This window comes from Triticum urartu, chromosome 1A (assembly GCF_056163025.1).
Source record: "Triticum urartu cultivar PI428250 chromosome 1A, HENAU_Tu73, whole genome shotgun sequence".
Taxonomy (NCBI): domain Eukaryota; kingdom Viridiplantae; phylum Streptophyta; class Magnoliopsida; order Poales; family Poaceae; genus Triticum; species Triticum urartu.
The window spans coordinates 580182255-580196102 of NC_141873.1; the positions used below are offsets into that span (position 1 = coordinate 580182255).

The 13848-nt window shown below is 47.2% G+C and overlaps 1 protein-coding gene, 1 long non-coding RNA gene and 1 pseudogene across 2 annotated transcripts; 1 reads left to right on the top strand and 2 right to left on the bottom strand.

Annotated features, from left to right (window-relative positions):
- The first annotated feature begins 5025 nt into the window (after positions 1-5025).
- LOC147993011 (uncharacterized) lies at positions 5026-13763 on the top strand. Its single transcript, XR_015610022.1, has 2 exons — positions 5026-5316; positions 13445-13763. It is a non-coding gene; the product is annotated as an uncharacterized LOC147993011 (long non-coding RNA).
- Positions 5311-8680, bottom strand: LOC125531940 (receptor-like protein EIX2). The gene has a single exon (XM_087533112.1). The coding sequence runs from the start codon at positions 8660-8662 to the stop codon at positions 5651-5653; it is 3012 nt and encodes a 1003-aa protein (XP_087389238.1). The 5' UTR covers positions 8663-8680; the 3' UTR covers positions 5311-5650.
- Positions 10355-11988, bottom strand: LOC125533213 (receptor-like protein EIX1; annotated as a pseudogene).
- Positions 13764-13848: the final 85 nt, after the last annotated feature.

The following is a 13848-nucleotide window of genomic DNA, read 5'->3' on the forward strand; positions in this document are numbered from 1 at the left end:
CCAAAAAATCGTCCCAATTTGACCAAATCGATCGTTCTTACCCCCCCCCCCCTGCCGCACGTCTACGCCATCTCCCTCCCCCGTGTCTGTGCCATTGACCTCCTATTCCACCCTAGGTGTTGACACCCACTTCGCCGTCAGCCTGCCACCATGGACAATGGCACGGAATCTATGGGGGCTACCAACCATTGGAAAGGAAGTGGAGACTACCACCCGCAAGGATCGGTGCCAACTGAAGCGCGCCCGCAAGAAGGTCGAGAAGGAAGATGTGATGAATAGCGTCCTCAACATGTAATTCGCCTTTGTTTGATGTTTTGGGCATCATCAGACCCTCAGAAAAGAAGGTGAAGGCAAAAGGACTAGCATTCCCAAACCATGAAGATGTACTTTGTGTAAAGCTTTGGTTGGCCATAAGCATGGATCCTATGTGTGGAACCGAGCAAAATGGCTCTAACTATTGGCAAAAAAAATCCACAGGCGGTACCATGAACATAAGCACTACGTGCATCCACATGCAATCCATATCACCCGTAATGAGGACTCAGTCCAACGTAGATGAAACACCATCCAAGAGTCCATTATAAGTTTTGCGGTTACTATGCGCAAATGCCAAATAGGCATCAAAGTGGTGTTGGACTCGATAGCCAGGTAGGTTTTGTTTGCTTCATATTGTTCAGCATCTTTCTTTCTTGCTTCGTTTCTTGCATTGTGTTGATGAGTGATTTTTTCGTGATAGATGGGGTTGGCCGCCACTTTGGACCATGAAACTGAGAATATGCCATTCACCATGTCCTATGGTTCAGCGTAATAGAATGCGAAATTGAAAGTGATGGCCTTCAACTCTCTCTTTCTCTCTCTCTCTCTCTCTCTCTCTCTCTCTCTCTCTCTCTTAGTTTGATGTCTAATTCTCGGCTGCCTACATGTGCACCATCCCTAAGATAAAGCAGACGAGACTGGAAGAAGTGCCTCCCATGGCTGTTCTGAGTGAAATCAACAAGAGGGGACAAGATGGTGCAGGCCAACCACCGCGAGGGAGAGTTGTGCCTGGCCTACAATGTTGGCGAGCAATGGGGAAGTTGCCTGTGTTTTTTGCGATTCTTGTTGCGACGGAGAGGGGGCCACCCAATGGTTGCTGCAACCGGCGACCTGTAATGCTGTGAGCTACAACCAGTACGGGGGCACTGCTACAACCGGTGGCCACAAGCGCCGACGAGCTGCAACCGGTGCCTGGCACTGCTACGATGTAGATGGGTATTGCAACGAGTTTTGGCAGCCATCGACGACGTCGACAATGGCAACCACCCGGATGTTGTCAGGCATCGTTGCGACATGATGTTGCGACGAGAGGGGCATTGGGGGGAGGGGGAGGCTGCTATCAGGCCTTGTCGGAGTTGCATGTGCGTCGCGCGAGGTGGAGATGTGCACGTTGATGTTGCGACTAAGAGGCGAAAATGATTTTTTTGTTCATGTGTTGACCAAGCATGGGCGCTAACCCTCTCCATGCAACGGCTACACGGCGACCGATGGGGTGCTTGCGCCAGTCAATCGACACATAGTGCTCTCCAATTATTTTAGAGTTAATTGTAGAAAACCACCACATTTGGGGCAACGTTTGCAGAAAACCACATAGTCCCTAACTAAACCTTTTGCAAAATGCATTGATCAGGTGATTTAACCCATTTAATCATTTTCTGACAGGTGGGACCGGACTCTAAGGAGCTGACTTGGTAAAAAAATTACGTACACATCCCTGGATCTAAAACAAAAAGCAATCAACCCCTGCTCTTAATCTGATACCCTGCTCCCAGGCCCTGCCTGCTCCCGATCCAATCGGGAGGAGGCAACCGCACACGCTCTCCCTCCTCCCGCAAGATGGGGACGAAGCCCGTGTAGGGGAACGCAGCAGGAAAGAAAAAATTTCGGTATAGCGAGCACGCCCAGGACCACTATGGAGACTGCATACAAGGTTTGATCTTTTCGTTACTGACTCGTAGCGCGACGGAAGTAGAGTTGATGATGATAGGCGGTGCAGATCCCCGCAGCTAGGATTTACAACCCCCCAACCGGGAGGATGTATACCCTCATCTGCCCCTCGGACAGTCCTCCGGGAGGCGGCCGGACAGTCCCTCGGACGATGTCGCGGACAGCCCTTCGGGAGGACCTTTGAAACTCGGACGATCACTCGACAACCCTTCGGGAGGACATTCGAAACTCGGACGGTCACACGGACAGCCCTTCGGGAGGCACTCTCGAACTAAGACCGAAAGTACGATCTCTCTGCAGAGTTGCACACATACGGTGTCATCTATCCGGCAGGGCTTCGCCGTCCAGAACTAGTTCCCACCGGATCCCAGACAACCTTTCGGCTCTACGAAACTATTTCGCTAGGAGGGAGAGAGAAGCCAGATCATTGCATGGCACTTGTATGTGAGAAACAGTGAGTGTGGAGAGTGCCTCTCCACCTCTATTTATAGGAAACCCAAGGGGTAGGGGGCGCATGAAAAACCCAAAATGCCCACACTTTATGTCACACATAAAGGGCATAAAGGGATGACAAGTGGAGCTCCATGGAGGAGTTGCACCCTTGAACGGCCCACCTTCATGGGCCCCCCAAAGGGGGTTCCTTGATCCCCAAGTCCTTCTAGAAGCCTTTTGGGAAAAGCCCCAAAATGTGGCTTTCCATAAAAATATCCATAAAGTGATTTTCACTATTCAGGAGACTATTTTCCGCGACCGTTAAATCCGAAAATATTTCTATGGGTCTTAGAATAATTCCAGTACCCACACAAATCATTTTGGATACGTTCCAAAACAATTTCAGATTAGTGATTTTCATCTGCGAAAAGTAACCAAGCCGGTTCCGGCAGCTCCGGAATATTTCTGGTTTTTATCTCGGAAAATTCCCAGAAGTTTCCAGAATGATTTTGGCAACCTGCAAGAATTATCAGGCGTGTGCCGAAACCAATTTGACTTAATGATATACCCTGAAACAACTTTTCAGTTTTACCGAAACTCATCCAGTGTTCTCTCTCTCCAGAACTTTTCCGTTGTCTCCGAAACTTTTTCCGAAGATTTTCTCCGAGACTCACTGTCTAGTATTCAGCAGATAGATGACCCTTAAGCGTGTGACCCTATAGGTTCGGTGAAGTATAGACATGATCCGGAACCCCTTCCGATCATTGACCAGCATCGGAGCCATGGACACCCATATTGATTCCTATACCCACACGAATAAATATTCGAGTGAACCTCCAGTTGCCGCGTGCTATTCCCGTTGCTTCGCGATATGTTACAAACACCCGAGGGGATATTTATTGCATTCCCGTGGATCAACAATTTGTCCACCATGCAAGTTACCTCGTTATCGGTTTTGTTCTCTTTTCTCGTTTCCGTATTTCGGCATCCCAGTGACAGTGATCAAATCACAATGTGTCTGGCCAGGCGATGGAGTACCGTAACAACGAGAGGGCCCGAGGATATCTCTCCATCGTCGGAGGAGCAAATCCCAATTTTGAGCTATCAAGTTACTTGACACACTTTTCCATGAACTCGTAAGTCGCCGTAATAGCCATCCAGTTACGGATGACGTTTAACAAACCCCAAAGTTCATGAATGAAGCAGAAGAAACTCGATACTCTCATGGTCTAAGGAATCATGCAAATGTTAACCATCCCTGTGTTATTAACCATTAACTTGTGACGAATGTATCTCATAGCATAACATCAAATCGGGTCGATTCAACACAAATGTTCTTCTAACATTGCGCCCTCAAAACTATTGGCATGGACATGCCCATGGTTGGGAAAACATAATCATCATGTAACTCTTGAGCTAGTCTTAGAGGCATGACTAGGAATACATTTTACCGTTTATTATTCCACACGTGCACATGGGTTTTCTCCAAAGCCTTTATGGATATACGGGCTCGGGAACCATAGCAGTTATAGCATGGAACATAAACATAATTATGAGCATGGAGATAAATAATAATATTTATTATTGCCTTTAGGGCATATCTCCTACAGCTCGACATGCCCGACATGGTGGTGGTGGTGGGGGGGGGGGGGGCAGCTGGTCGACGGCGCCGACGGTGGAGTTCGGGCGGTACCCAATTACCAGGTCGAGCACATCCTCGCAGGAGCGGTCGGGGTCGTCGTGGATGACAAGGGAGGTGCTCGTGGCCTAGGGTCGTTGTCGCGCCGTTCCTGCTAGTGCTCGCCGGCGACAGCATATCGATCCCCTCCTCCCCATCGTGCAGCCACCAGGAGAGCCTCCTCACTCACGCATGCGCCCGCGCCCAATCCATTGCGCGCCGCCTCCCGCACGTCGTCCTACCGGTCGCCGCCACCTTCCGCGCCTTCGGCGACAAGAGCCTCCCAGCCACCGTGTACCTTCTCCTTCCTACTTCTCAACTCTCTCTTTCTCCTTCACAGGGGAGCAACCACGGCGCCTATCGGACCCAGCCATGGCCGGCCCCGCCTCCTGACGCCGGCAACTGGCGCGCAGCCACCCCTGCGTGCACTGCTAGCCCTCGTGGTTGCGGAGATGGCCGGCGTGTGCGGGGAGGGGGTTGATTGCTTTTATTTTTAAGATCTAAGGGTGTATATGTAAATATTTTGCCAAGTCAGCTCCCGACAATTCGGCCCCACTTGTCACAAAGTGATTAAATGACCTAAATCACTCGATCAGTGCTTTTTACAAAAAGTTTACTGAATGCGATATTGTGATTTTTTGCAAACGATGCCCCAAATGTGATGGTTTTGTGTAATTAACTCATTATTTCAATATGGTTGGAGATGCTCTAACATGCGCGCCCCAAACCAAGCAAAAAGAAGAGAGAACAAAACGCGAATGAAGCACGGTATATGATTGCAATATAAAAATATCACATATTACAATTCAATATTTGTACACACAGAAATTGAAATGAGAAACTGCGATGCCAATCTACTCTGTCTTCGTAATTTTGGACGACCTTCTTTGTAAGTTGTGCTAGTACTTGACTTGTATGGTCCCACACTGACACACACACACACACACACACACACACGGGCCACACGGCTGCAGCCGCCACGCCGGCATCGGCAACGGCGCGGCTGTCCGCGGAGGCCAGCGAGCTCGCTCCAGGGTCCAGGCCACCCCCACCCCGTGCCCTACGCGCAGCGGCCGTCCACGTGATGCGCGCGGGCTGGGCGGGGCCGGCGATTCGTCGGCTACCCCAGGCTCGCCTCCCTCGCCGTCGCCACCACCGGTTTCCGTCTACTCGCCTCCCGATCTAGGGTTCCTGACTGGGCCTTCACTCTGCTTCTGCTGAAGGTCTTTTTCTAGCACTCACAAATCATGGCTGCCATAATCCCCACATATATTTATGCTCTCTTTGGCCACTAATACAATTACAGAGTACAGACAGGTAAATAGACTACTATTTCCTCTGTAAACTTATATACGTTTACAGAGGGAGTACTACAAATTAGAAGCATCAGGAATGCAATAAGAGTCTGTAACAACATTGTTTTGATTACATTTCCATGAACAAGTACTTTAGTAGTAGTAGCTTACTGCATTTATTTCCACAAATCACAACATCGGCACTTGTTGGATATAATGCACTGAACTGGATAGTAGTACCATTGGTTGCAGTTAAACCTGCTCAATCTGCGGTGGTCGCCTTCCGCCTCATCCTCGCCCAGTTCACAACCACAAATACATACATTTTATCACAAGCCTCATCAAAGAACAGGAAATAGGAGACCCTCCAGGTTTTCTTGAACAGAAGGGAGCAGAACACTACCCACAGGCCAACCACGAAGCCGACGCTTAGTCCGAAACAGAAGGGCGTCGTCTCGGATCCTTCTTTGCTCGCTGTGGGGTGGCTTTCCGCCGTATGGTTTCCTGGACAAGTCTTCCGGAGAGGAGGCCCGCAGAGTCCAGGGTTGCCAATGTACATGGAGGTGGGATCATCGGGGTTGAGTGTGTCGAGCTGGGGGCCCGATGGTATGCTTCCTGATAATTTGTTGTAGGACAAATTCAGATAGCTTAGCAATGTTAAATCGGATAGTCTCGAAGGGATTTCGCCAGAGAGCTGGTTGCTGGAGAGATCAAGTGATTCCAGCGAGCGCATGGAGCCAATGCTCTCTGGAATTTTTCCAGTCAAGTGGTTCAGGGATAGATTCATGCTCACCAAACATGATACAGGACCTGTGTTTTTGGGGATATCTCCAGTTAAATTATTGCAGGACAAATCTAGACTCACCATGTATATTGAATGACCAATATATTCTCGTCCTTGCCCTTTTGTGACTACAAATATGCTATCAATATAATAATACGCAAATCCACCAGGAACATCGCCATCATCTACTGCAACAATGCCGCTGGAAGTGCCGGACGGAATATCCCGATCTGCTAATTCTGTGGTTTTGGTCATGCCATCCATGTTTAGCAGGGACCGAGGTATAGAGCCTGAGAAGTTGTTGTGTGCTAGGTCCAAATATTGGAGATGACGAAGTTCTTTAAGCTGGGCAGGTATATAGCCAGAAAACATGTTGGATCTGAGACGCAGATATTTCAGTTGTGGCAATTTTTGTCCAATCCATTCTGGTATGCTCCCAGAAAACTTATTTTGCCCAAGATCAAGAAAAGTTAGTTCTGGGCAATTCTGTATTAACAGAGGGAATTCTCCCGAGAGGCTATTGTTGTCGATCCTAAGAGTCTCAATTGACATAGATAGCGGCATGGTAGAGCTTGAATCACTATCCGGAGAGGTTGTGTTTGGCGTTGCCATTGCTGAACTTGATGTCACATGTTCTGAACATCGAGGGAAGTGACCTGTTATCATATTACTTCCAATGTCAAGATATCTCAGGGACTGTATTTGGCATAACGATGCCGAGATAGTGCCTGTGAAGTAGTTGTTAGAAAGAAACAAACTCTCTATATATATTGGCCATACACTCAATGGTAGAGGCCCTGACAGAAAGTTGCTTGAGAAATCCAATTCAGTTGTGTACTGAGGTAGCTGTTGTACTGAGCCTGTGAATCGATTCGAGCTTAGATCTAAGACATCAGCTCCCATTTGTCCAAGAGTAGCCGGTAATTTGCCACCAATGTTATTGCTGGAGAGGTCCAAAATTTCAGCCCCTATAAATACAATCCAAAACCAACCAGGCATGGTATCAACTATGCCAGTACCAGACATATAAAGGAAGGAGATATTCTTCTGTGATTTAAGCCATTGAGGAAATCTCGGCCCAAGATAGGATGATGTTAATCCTAGTGACTGTAATGTGAACGGAGGGATCCAGTCAGAGTTCAGCTCCATGGTAAAGGAATTTCCAGATAAGTGTAGGTGCCGCAACTCTGTAAGCTTGGCGAAGTGACCTTGAGTGATGAGCCCATCCATCTGATTGTAGCCTAGGTTCAGATAAATCAGGTTAGAAAGCATACCTATCCCAGTTGTCAGAGGTCCTGTAAGCTTGTTGAATCTAAGATCAAGAGTGGTCAAGCTAGTCACGTTGCTGATCCAGCCTGACAAGGAACCGGTTACGCTGTTGTGGCCCAGACGCAAGACCTGCAACTGACACCATGAACATTTCGGTAACCTGTCGATTAAAACTGTCACATCCCCTTGAACATCATTCCCTGCCAGTTCAAATATTCTCAGCCTGCAGAGGCTCGTGAGTGTATCTGGTATCATTCCCTTCAGATAGTTACCACTCAGCTGAAGGACTTCAAGTGAGGTGAAGTTTCCCAAATGTGCAGGAAACATGTCATATATACCGCTATACTCAAGGCTGAGATATATGAGGCTGGTTGCATCCAAAACCCAACTGATAGCCTTGAACTGCATTTCAATTGAATTGACAGAGATGTCAAGGATCTCGAGCATGGTGAGATTCGAGCGGGACACAAAGTGGCCTCTGCTATTAAGCGAACATGACGATAGCCTGAGGACCTCAAGAGCGGCCAACTTGTTTACTGTGTCAACCCAGCCTATCACAGTGCTGAGGTTCAGATAACTCATGTCAAGATGTTTGAGCAAGGAGAGACGTGGCAGCCACGAGAGATCTTCTTGGTGCAATTCTTTAGATAGACCATAATAAGATCTCAGAGCAATGCTCAGATCGAGGTATAACAACCTCGAGAGGTTGCCAAGTTGATGGGGCACTGTGCCAGAAAAATCAAGGCTGGAGAGGTTGAGGTACCGCAGGTCACCAAGAGACCCTAAGAACTCCGGGAGGCGTCCTCCAGGCCCGGTGAGATCCTCATTCCCGCCAAGGTCCAGGTGCTGCAGATGCTGCAGGTCTTTCAGAGAAGAGCTTATCTCACCTTCGAGGGAAGACTGGTCGTCCCGTTTATGGAGGTCGAGCTTGATGACATGGCCGGTCATGTTGCTGCAGCTCACACCCTCCCACCGGCAGCAGTCCTGCCCTCGCCACAACGAGAGTAGGCCATCTGGGTCAGCCGTGATGCCGGCTTTGATGGACAACAGAGCTTCCCTCTCCCTGGCGATGCATCCTCCTCGATCATGGGTTGTGCTCAGTGCTTCTGGCTTGGACCACACTAGTGTTGTGGTTTCTGTGAGCACGAGCAGGAAGACTGCGAGTGCGAGCATGGTGGATTGGGAGCTGAAAGTGAAATGTGTTTCGTTGTTGAACTTCATTGTTTGAGGAGCAAAGTGATACGGCAACAGGTATTATCGCAGTCAAGAAGATGCAATGGCCTAAACAATTGCAAATTTTTACTGTGGTATTAGTGCGGTCAAATCAAATCGATGTTGGAATGGAGAAGAAAAACGAAGCATTCAACACATTCAGCACTTGGCAGGAAAGAGGATCTACCGGGTCAAAAAGAGAAAGGAAAAGGAAAAAGGACATAAACAAACATTTTCCTTTTCGTAGTGCTTCAGACCCTTCAGTCCTGTGTTATGCGAGTACAGTTGAGTATGAATGTGCAGTTTGTTTCCACTCCACTCACCGTATAACATAAATTATTTTACTGGAAGTTAGTTTGTTCACTAAGAAAAAGGAAAGCTTTAATCATTTGCCCACACTATGTATCATTGACAATGCCGACACATTGCCGCCTGACAGCAGCACCAGAGAAAAAAATGTTGCTGCCCAGGATGGAACTGGAGACCTTCAACATTGACGAAGCACAATGGAGCACAAACATAGGAAAAGATAAAATACTCGAGAATCCCGGGCTAAGATGCATGGAGCCGAAGGAACGGATGATGACGCCGAAGCTACTGCAAGAAAGATGCCATGATCATCGCGGATAATCGCCCCCGTCCCTCCTGAACCACCGTCTTCATGAAACTAAGCATCAATGTCACATCCCAAAAAAATTCAAATCTTGAATTGTAAATAAAATAAATCTAGAAAACACAGGGCATATACATTCACCATATATATAAAAAACAATCTACTCTATGAAAAGGAGAAATTGCTATGCCCAATCTACTCTATGTCTACCATAATTTTCAGGGAATTTAGTGGCTTTTTTCATTGACTTGTGTGGCCCCACAAACTGACACAAACATACGCACGGGCCACACGGTTTAGCCACTGCGACACAGAAAAGTATTACCTCCGTCCCATAATATAAGAACGTTTTTGACACTACTGACTGAGGGAGTATAGAAGACAAGGCGGCCATCTGCCGGCGGCGGCGGCAACAGCAACGGCAATGGTGTCGTGGTCTGCGGAAGCCAGCGTGCTCGCCTCTCCAAACCACCCCACCCCACCCCCCTATGCAGATCTCTAGAGGCCGTCCATAGAATGTGTGGGGGAGGGGCGTGGCTGGTGACGGTGCCGTGTTCTGCGGAGGCCAACGAGAGCTTGCGCCCCCAAAGCTGCCCCGTCCCCTACGCCAAGCTCTGGAGGCCGGCCGTCCATGTGATGCCGGCGGGCGGGGCGCGGCGTGGCGCGGCGCGGCCAGTGATTCCTCGCCGCCACCGGTTTCCATCGACTTGCTCGCCCCCTGAGCTAGGTTCCTGAACTGGCCTCCACTCTGCTCCTGCTCGTGATATTAACAGGTCTTTTTCTACCACTCACAAATCACAGGCTGCAATAATCCCCACATATATTTATGCCACTAACAGAATTACAGAAAATTACAGACGGGTAATAATTAGATTACAAATCGACATGTTTCAGAGAATACAAGATGATGGCATAGTCAGGTTGAAATGCTCAAACTTATTTGCTTACTATGAATGCAACAACAGTTTGATGAAACAAATAAGACTACAGATACATGAACAACTAAATAGTACTCCTTCCATTCATCTATAGAGAAATCACAACCCCAGCACTTGCTTATTGTAGTGGAGTGCATACTAGTATCAGTGGTTGCAGATAAACTTTCTCAATCTGCGGTGGTCGCCTTCCTTGTCATCCTCGCCCAATTCACAACTACAACCACATACATTTTATCACAAACCTCATTGAAGAGCCGGAAATAGGAGATCCTCCATGTTGTTTTAAATAGAAGGGAGCAGAACACCACCCAGAGGCCAACCACGAAGCCCACGCTTAGCCCGAACCAAAAGGGCATCACCTCGAATCCTTCTCTGCTCGTCGTGGAGGGGCTTTCCGCTGTATGGTTTCCCGAGCAGCTCTTCCGAAGAGGAGGCCCGCAAAGGCCAGCGTTGCCAATGTACATGGATGCGGGGTCGTCGGGGTTGAGTGTGTCGAGCTGGTGCCCCGACAGTATCCTTCCTGATAGATTATTGTAGGACAAGTTCAAATAGCTTAGCAATGTTAGATCGGATAGGCTTGAAGAGATTTCACCAGAGAGTTGATTGCTGGAGAGGTCAAGTGATCTAGTGAGTGCATTGAGCCAATGCTCTCTGGGATTTTTCCGCCCAAGTGGTTTAGAGACAGATTCATGCTCACTAAACCTGATGCAGGATCTATGCTTTTGGGGATATCTCCAGTTAAATGATTGCAGGACAAATCAAGACTCACCATGTATATGATTGGACCAATATATTCGTGCCCCTGCCCTTTTGTGACTACAGATATGCTCTTAATGAAATAAAACCCATGTCCACCAGCACCTTGGGGGTTATCTACACCATCATAATCATCTACTATAGCCATGCCGCTGGAAATGATGGAAGGGTTATCCAGGGTTGCTATTTTTGTGGTTTTGGCTACACCATCCATGTTTAGCAGGGACTGAGGTATACTACCTCAGGAATTGTTGTGTGCTAGGTTCAAATATTGGAGATGACGAGAAGCTGGGCAGGTATATATCCAGAAAACATGTTGGACCTGAGGCGCAGATATTTCAGTTGCGGTAATTTTTGCCCAATTCATGTTGGTATACTTCCAAAAAACTTATTTTGCCCAAGATCAATAAAAGTTAGTCCCGCGCAATTCTGTAATAACAAAGGGAATTCATTCCGAGAGGTTGTTGTTGTCAAGTGCATGTGAGAGCTTGAAAAACTTTCCGGAGAGGCTGTGTTAAGTGGGACCATCCTTGATCCCGATGCTACATTTTCTGAACATCGAGAGAACTGGCCTGTTATCATATTCTTTCCAATATCAAGAAAATTAAGGAACTTCATTTGGCATAATGATGCCGGGATAGTGCCTGAGAAGTGGTTGTCAGAAAGAAACAAACTAAATACTGGCCATCTGAAATTCAAAAGTAATGGTAGAAGCCCTGACAGAGAGTTTCTTGAGACATCTAAAAAATCTATATGCTGAGGTAGCTGTTGTACTAAACCTGTGAACTTATTCGAGCTTAGATCTAAGACAACAGCTTTCATTTGTACAATAGTAGCTGGTAACGTGCCACTGATGTTATTGCTAGATAGGTCCAAAATTCCAGCCTCTGCAAATACAGTCCAAAACCAATCAGGCATGGCATCGGCTATGCCAGCATTGGACATAAAAAGGAAGGAGATACTCTCTTGTGATTTGAGCCACTGAGGAAACCCTGGCCCAAGACGGCATGATGTCAATCCTAGTGACTGTAATCTGAACGGAGGGACCCAATCATAGTTCAGCCCCATGGTAAAGGAATTTGCAGATAAGTGCACCCCCTGCAACTTTGTTAGCTTGGAAAATTGATCTTTAGTGATGAGCCCATCCGGCTCAAAAAATAAAACATAACGCCAGCAAGTGTGCAGGGGGCCCTTGCCCCCCCCCCCCCCCCCCCCAACCACTTCAACATGTTAGATTTATTCAAATATTCTCAGGCTACAAAGGTTACTCCCTTCAGATAGCTACCACTTAACTGAAGGACTTCAAGTGAGCTCAAGTTGTGCAGGAAACATGCCATATACACTGTTGCGCTCAAGGTTGAGATATTTGAGGCCGGTCGCGCCACAGGCCCAGTTAATAGTATATATAGGCTCAAGATAGTCCTGCCCTCGCCACGATGAGAGGAGGTGCTCTGGGTCGGCCATGATTCCTGCTTTAATGGACAATATGGCTTCCCTGTCCCTCGTGATGCATCCTCCTCGATCATGTGTCCTCCATGTATCTGGCTTGGCCGCTTGGGCCACCCTGTTGTGGTATCTGTGAGCAGGAACACCAAGAATGCAAGTGCAAGCATGGCGGATTTGGATCTGAAATATGTTTCATTGCTGAACTTCATTGTTAGAGGAGTGATGTGATATGACAAGAGATGTTTTATCGCAGTCAAGACGAAGTGGCCTGAACAAGTTGAATTTTTCAGCATCGTAACATATCGCGGTCAAACCAAATCGATGTTGGAAAGAAGAAGAAAAAGAAAGCATTCAGCACTTGGCAGGGTTCAGGGTTGGCCACATTTACATGGAGGAAAGAGGATCTGCCGGGTCAAGAATGAAAAGAAAAGCGGATCTAAAAGACGATTTCTTTGCACCGCTCCCGTCCAGTGTTATTATTTCTGTGTCACTAGTGTTGGTGGAGTCAAAAAGGTAAAGAAAAAATGATCTAAAGAGATACTCCCTCCGTCCGGAAAAGCTTGTCCCTCAAATGGATGTATCTAACACTAACTTGGTGCTAGATACATCCATTTGAGGGACAAACTTTTCTGGACGGAGGGAGTATTTTCTTTTCCCTAGTGCCCCGGTTCAGTTTTATTACTCTGTCATGCACTCAAGCTAGAGTCAGTGGAGTGAATGGCTAGCTATTAATCAAGTAGTCCCCCCTCCGTTTCTATATACAAGACTTTTACATATTTCAATACGGGACTACATACGGATGTATATAGATGTATTTTAGAGTGTAGATTCACTCATTTGACTCCCTATATAGCCTGCATTCGAATCTCTAAAAAGACTTCTATTTAGGAACGGAGGGAGTACAATTTACTAATTTAGTATGTGTAGCTGCAGTTTGTAATTCCCACTATCTGGGTAACATGATTTACTGTAATTAGTTTGTTAACAAAGAGAAAAATATCTGATCATCTGCCCCTCCTATGTATCATTGACATGCAGAACAATGGCCATCTGATTGTAATGCCAAGCAAAAAATGAAACATGGTAAAAGAAAATAATGCTGCCGCCCAGGATTGAACCCCAGACCCTCAGTACTGATCAAGCAGGTAAAGCGCAAGGACGAAAAGGAGAATGCCTGAGATTCCACGGTCAAGATGGCGCCGAAGAGACAGAGGATCGGATCACACTGAAGCTAGTGGGGCCGGGGACGCCTAAGGCTCGTGTATTCTGATTTACTTATTTTGAGAAAACACATCTTCTGATCTTTGTCATGCTCCCTGCGAAACATGATGGTTTTGAAAAATGCCATTTCATGCCATTTCCAGTGACATTTTTCGAGGTCTGGAGTGGCGTTTTTCAAAGTTTGCAAAAACCGCAATGGCATTTTTCAAAATTTGAAAGTT

Excerpts from the sequence above, each read along its gene's own strand:
- LOC125531940 (XM_087533112.1), bottom strand. The coding sequence starts at position 8,662 with ATGAAGTTCAACAACGAAACACATTTCACTTTCAGCTCCCAATCCACC.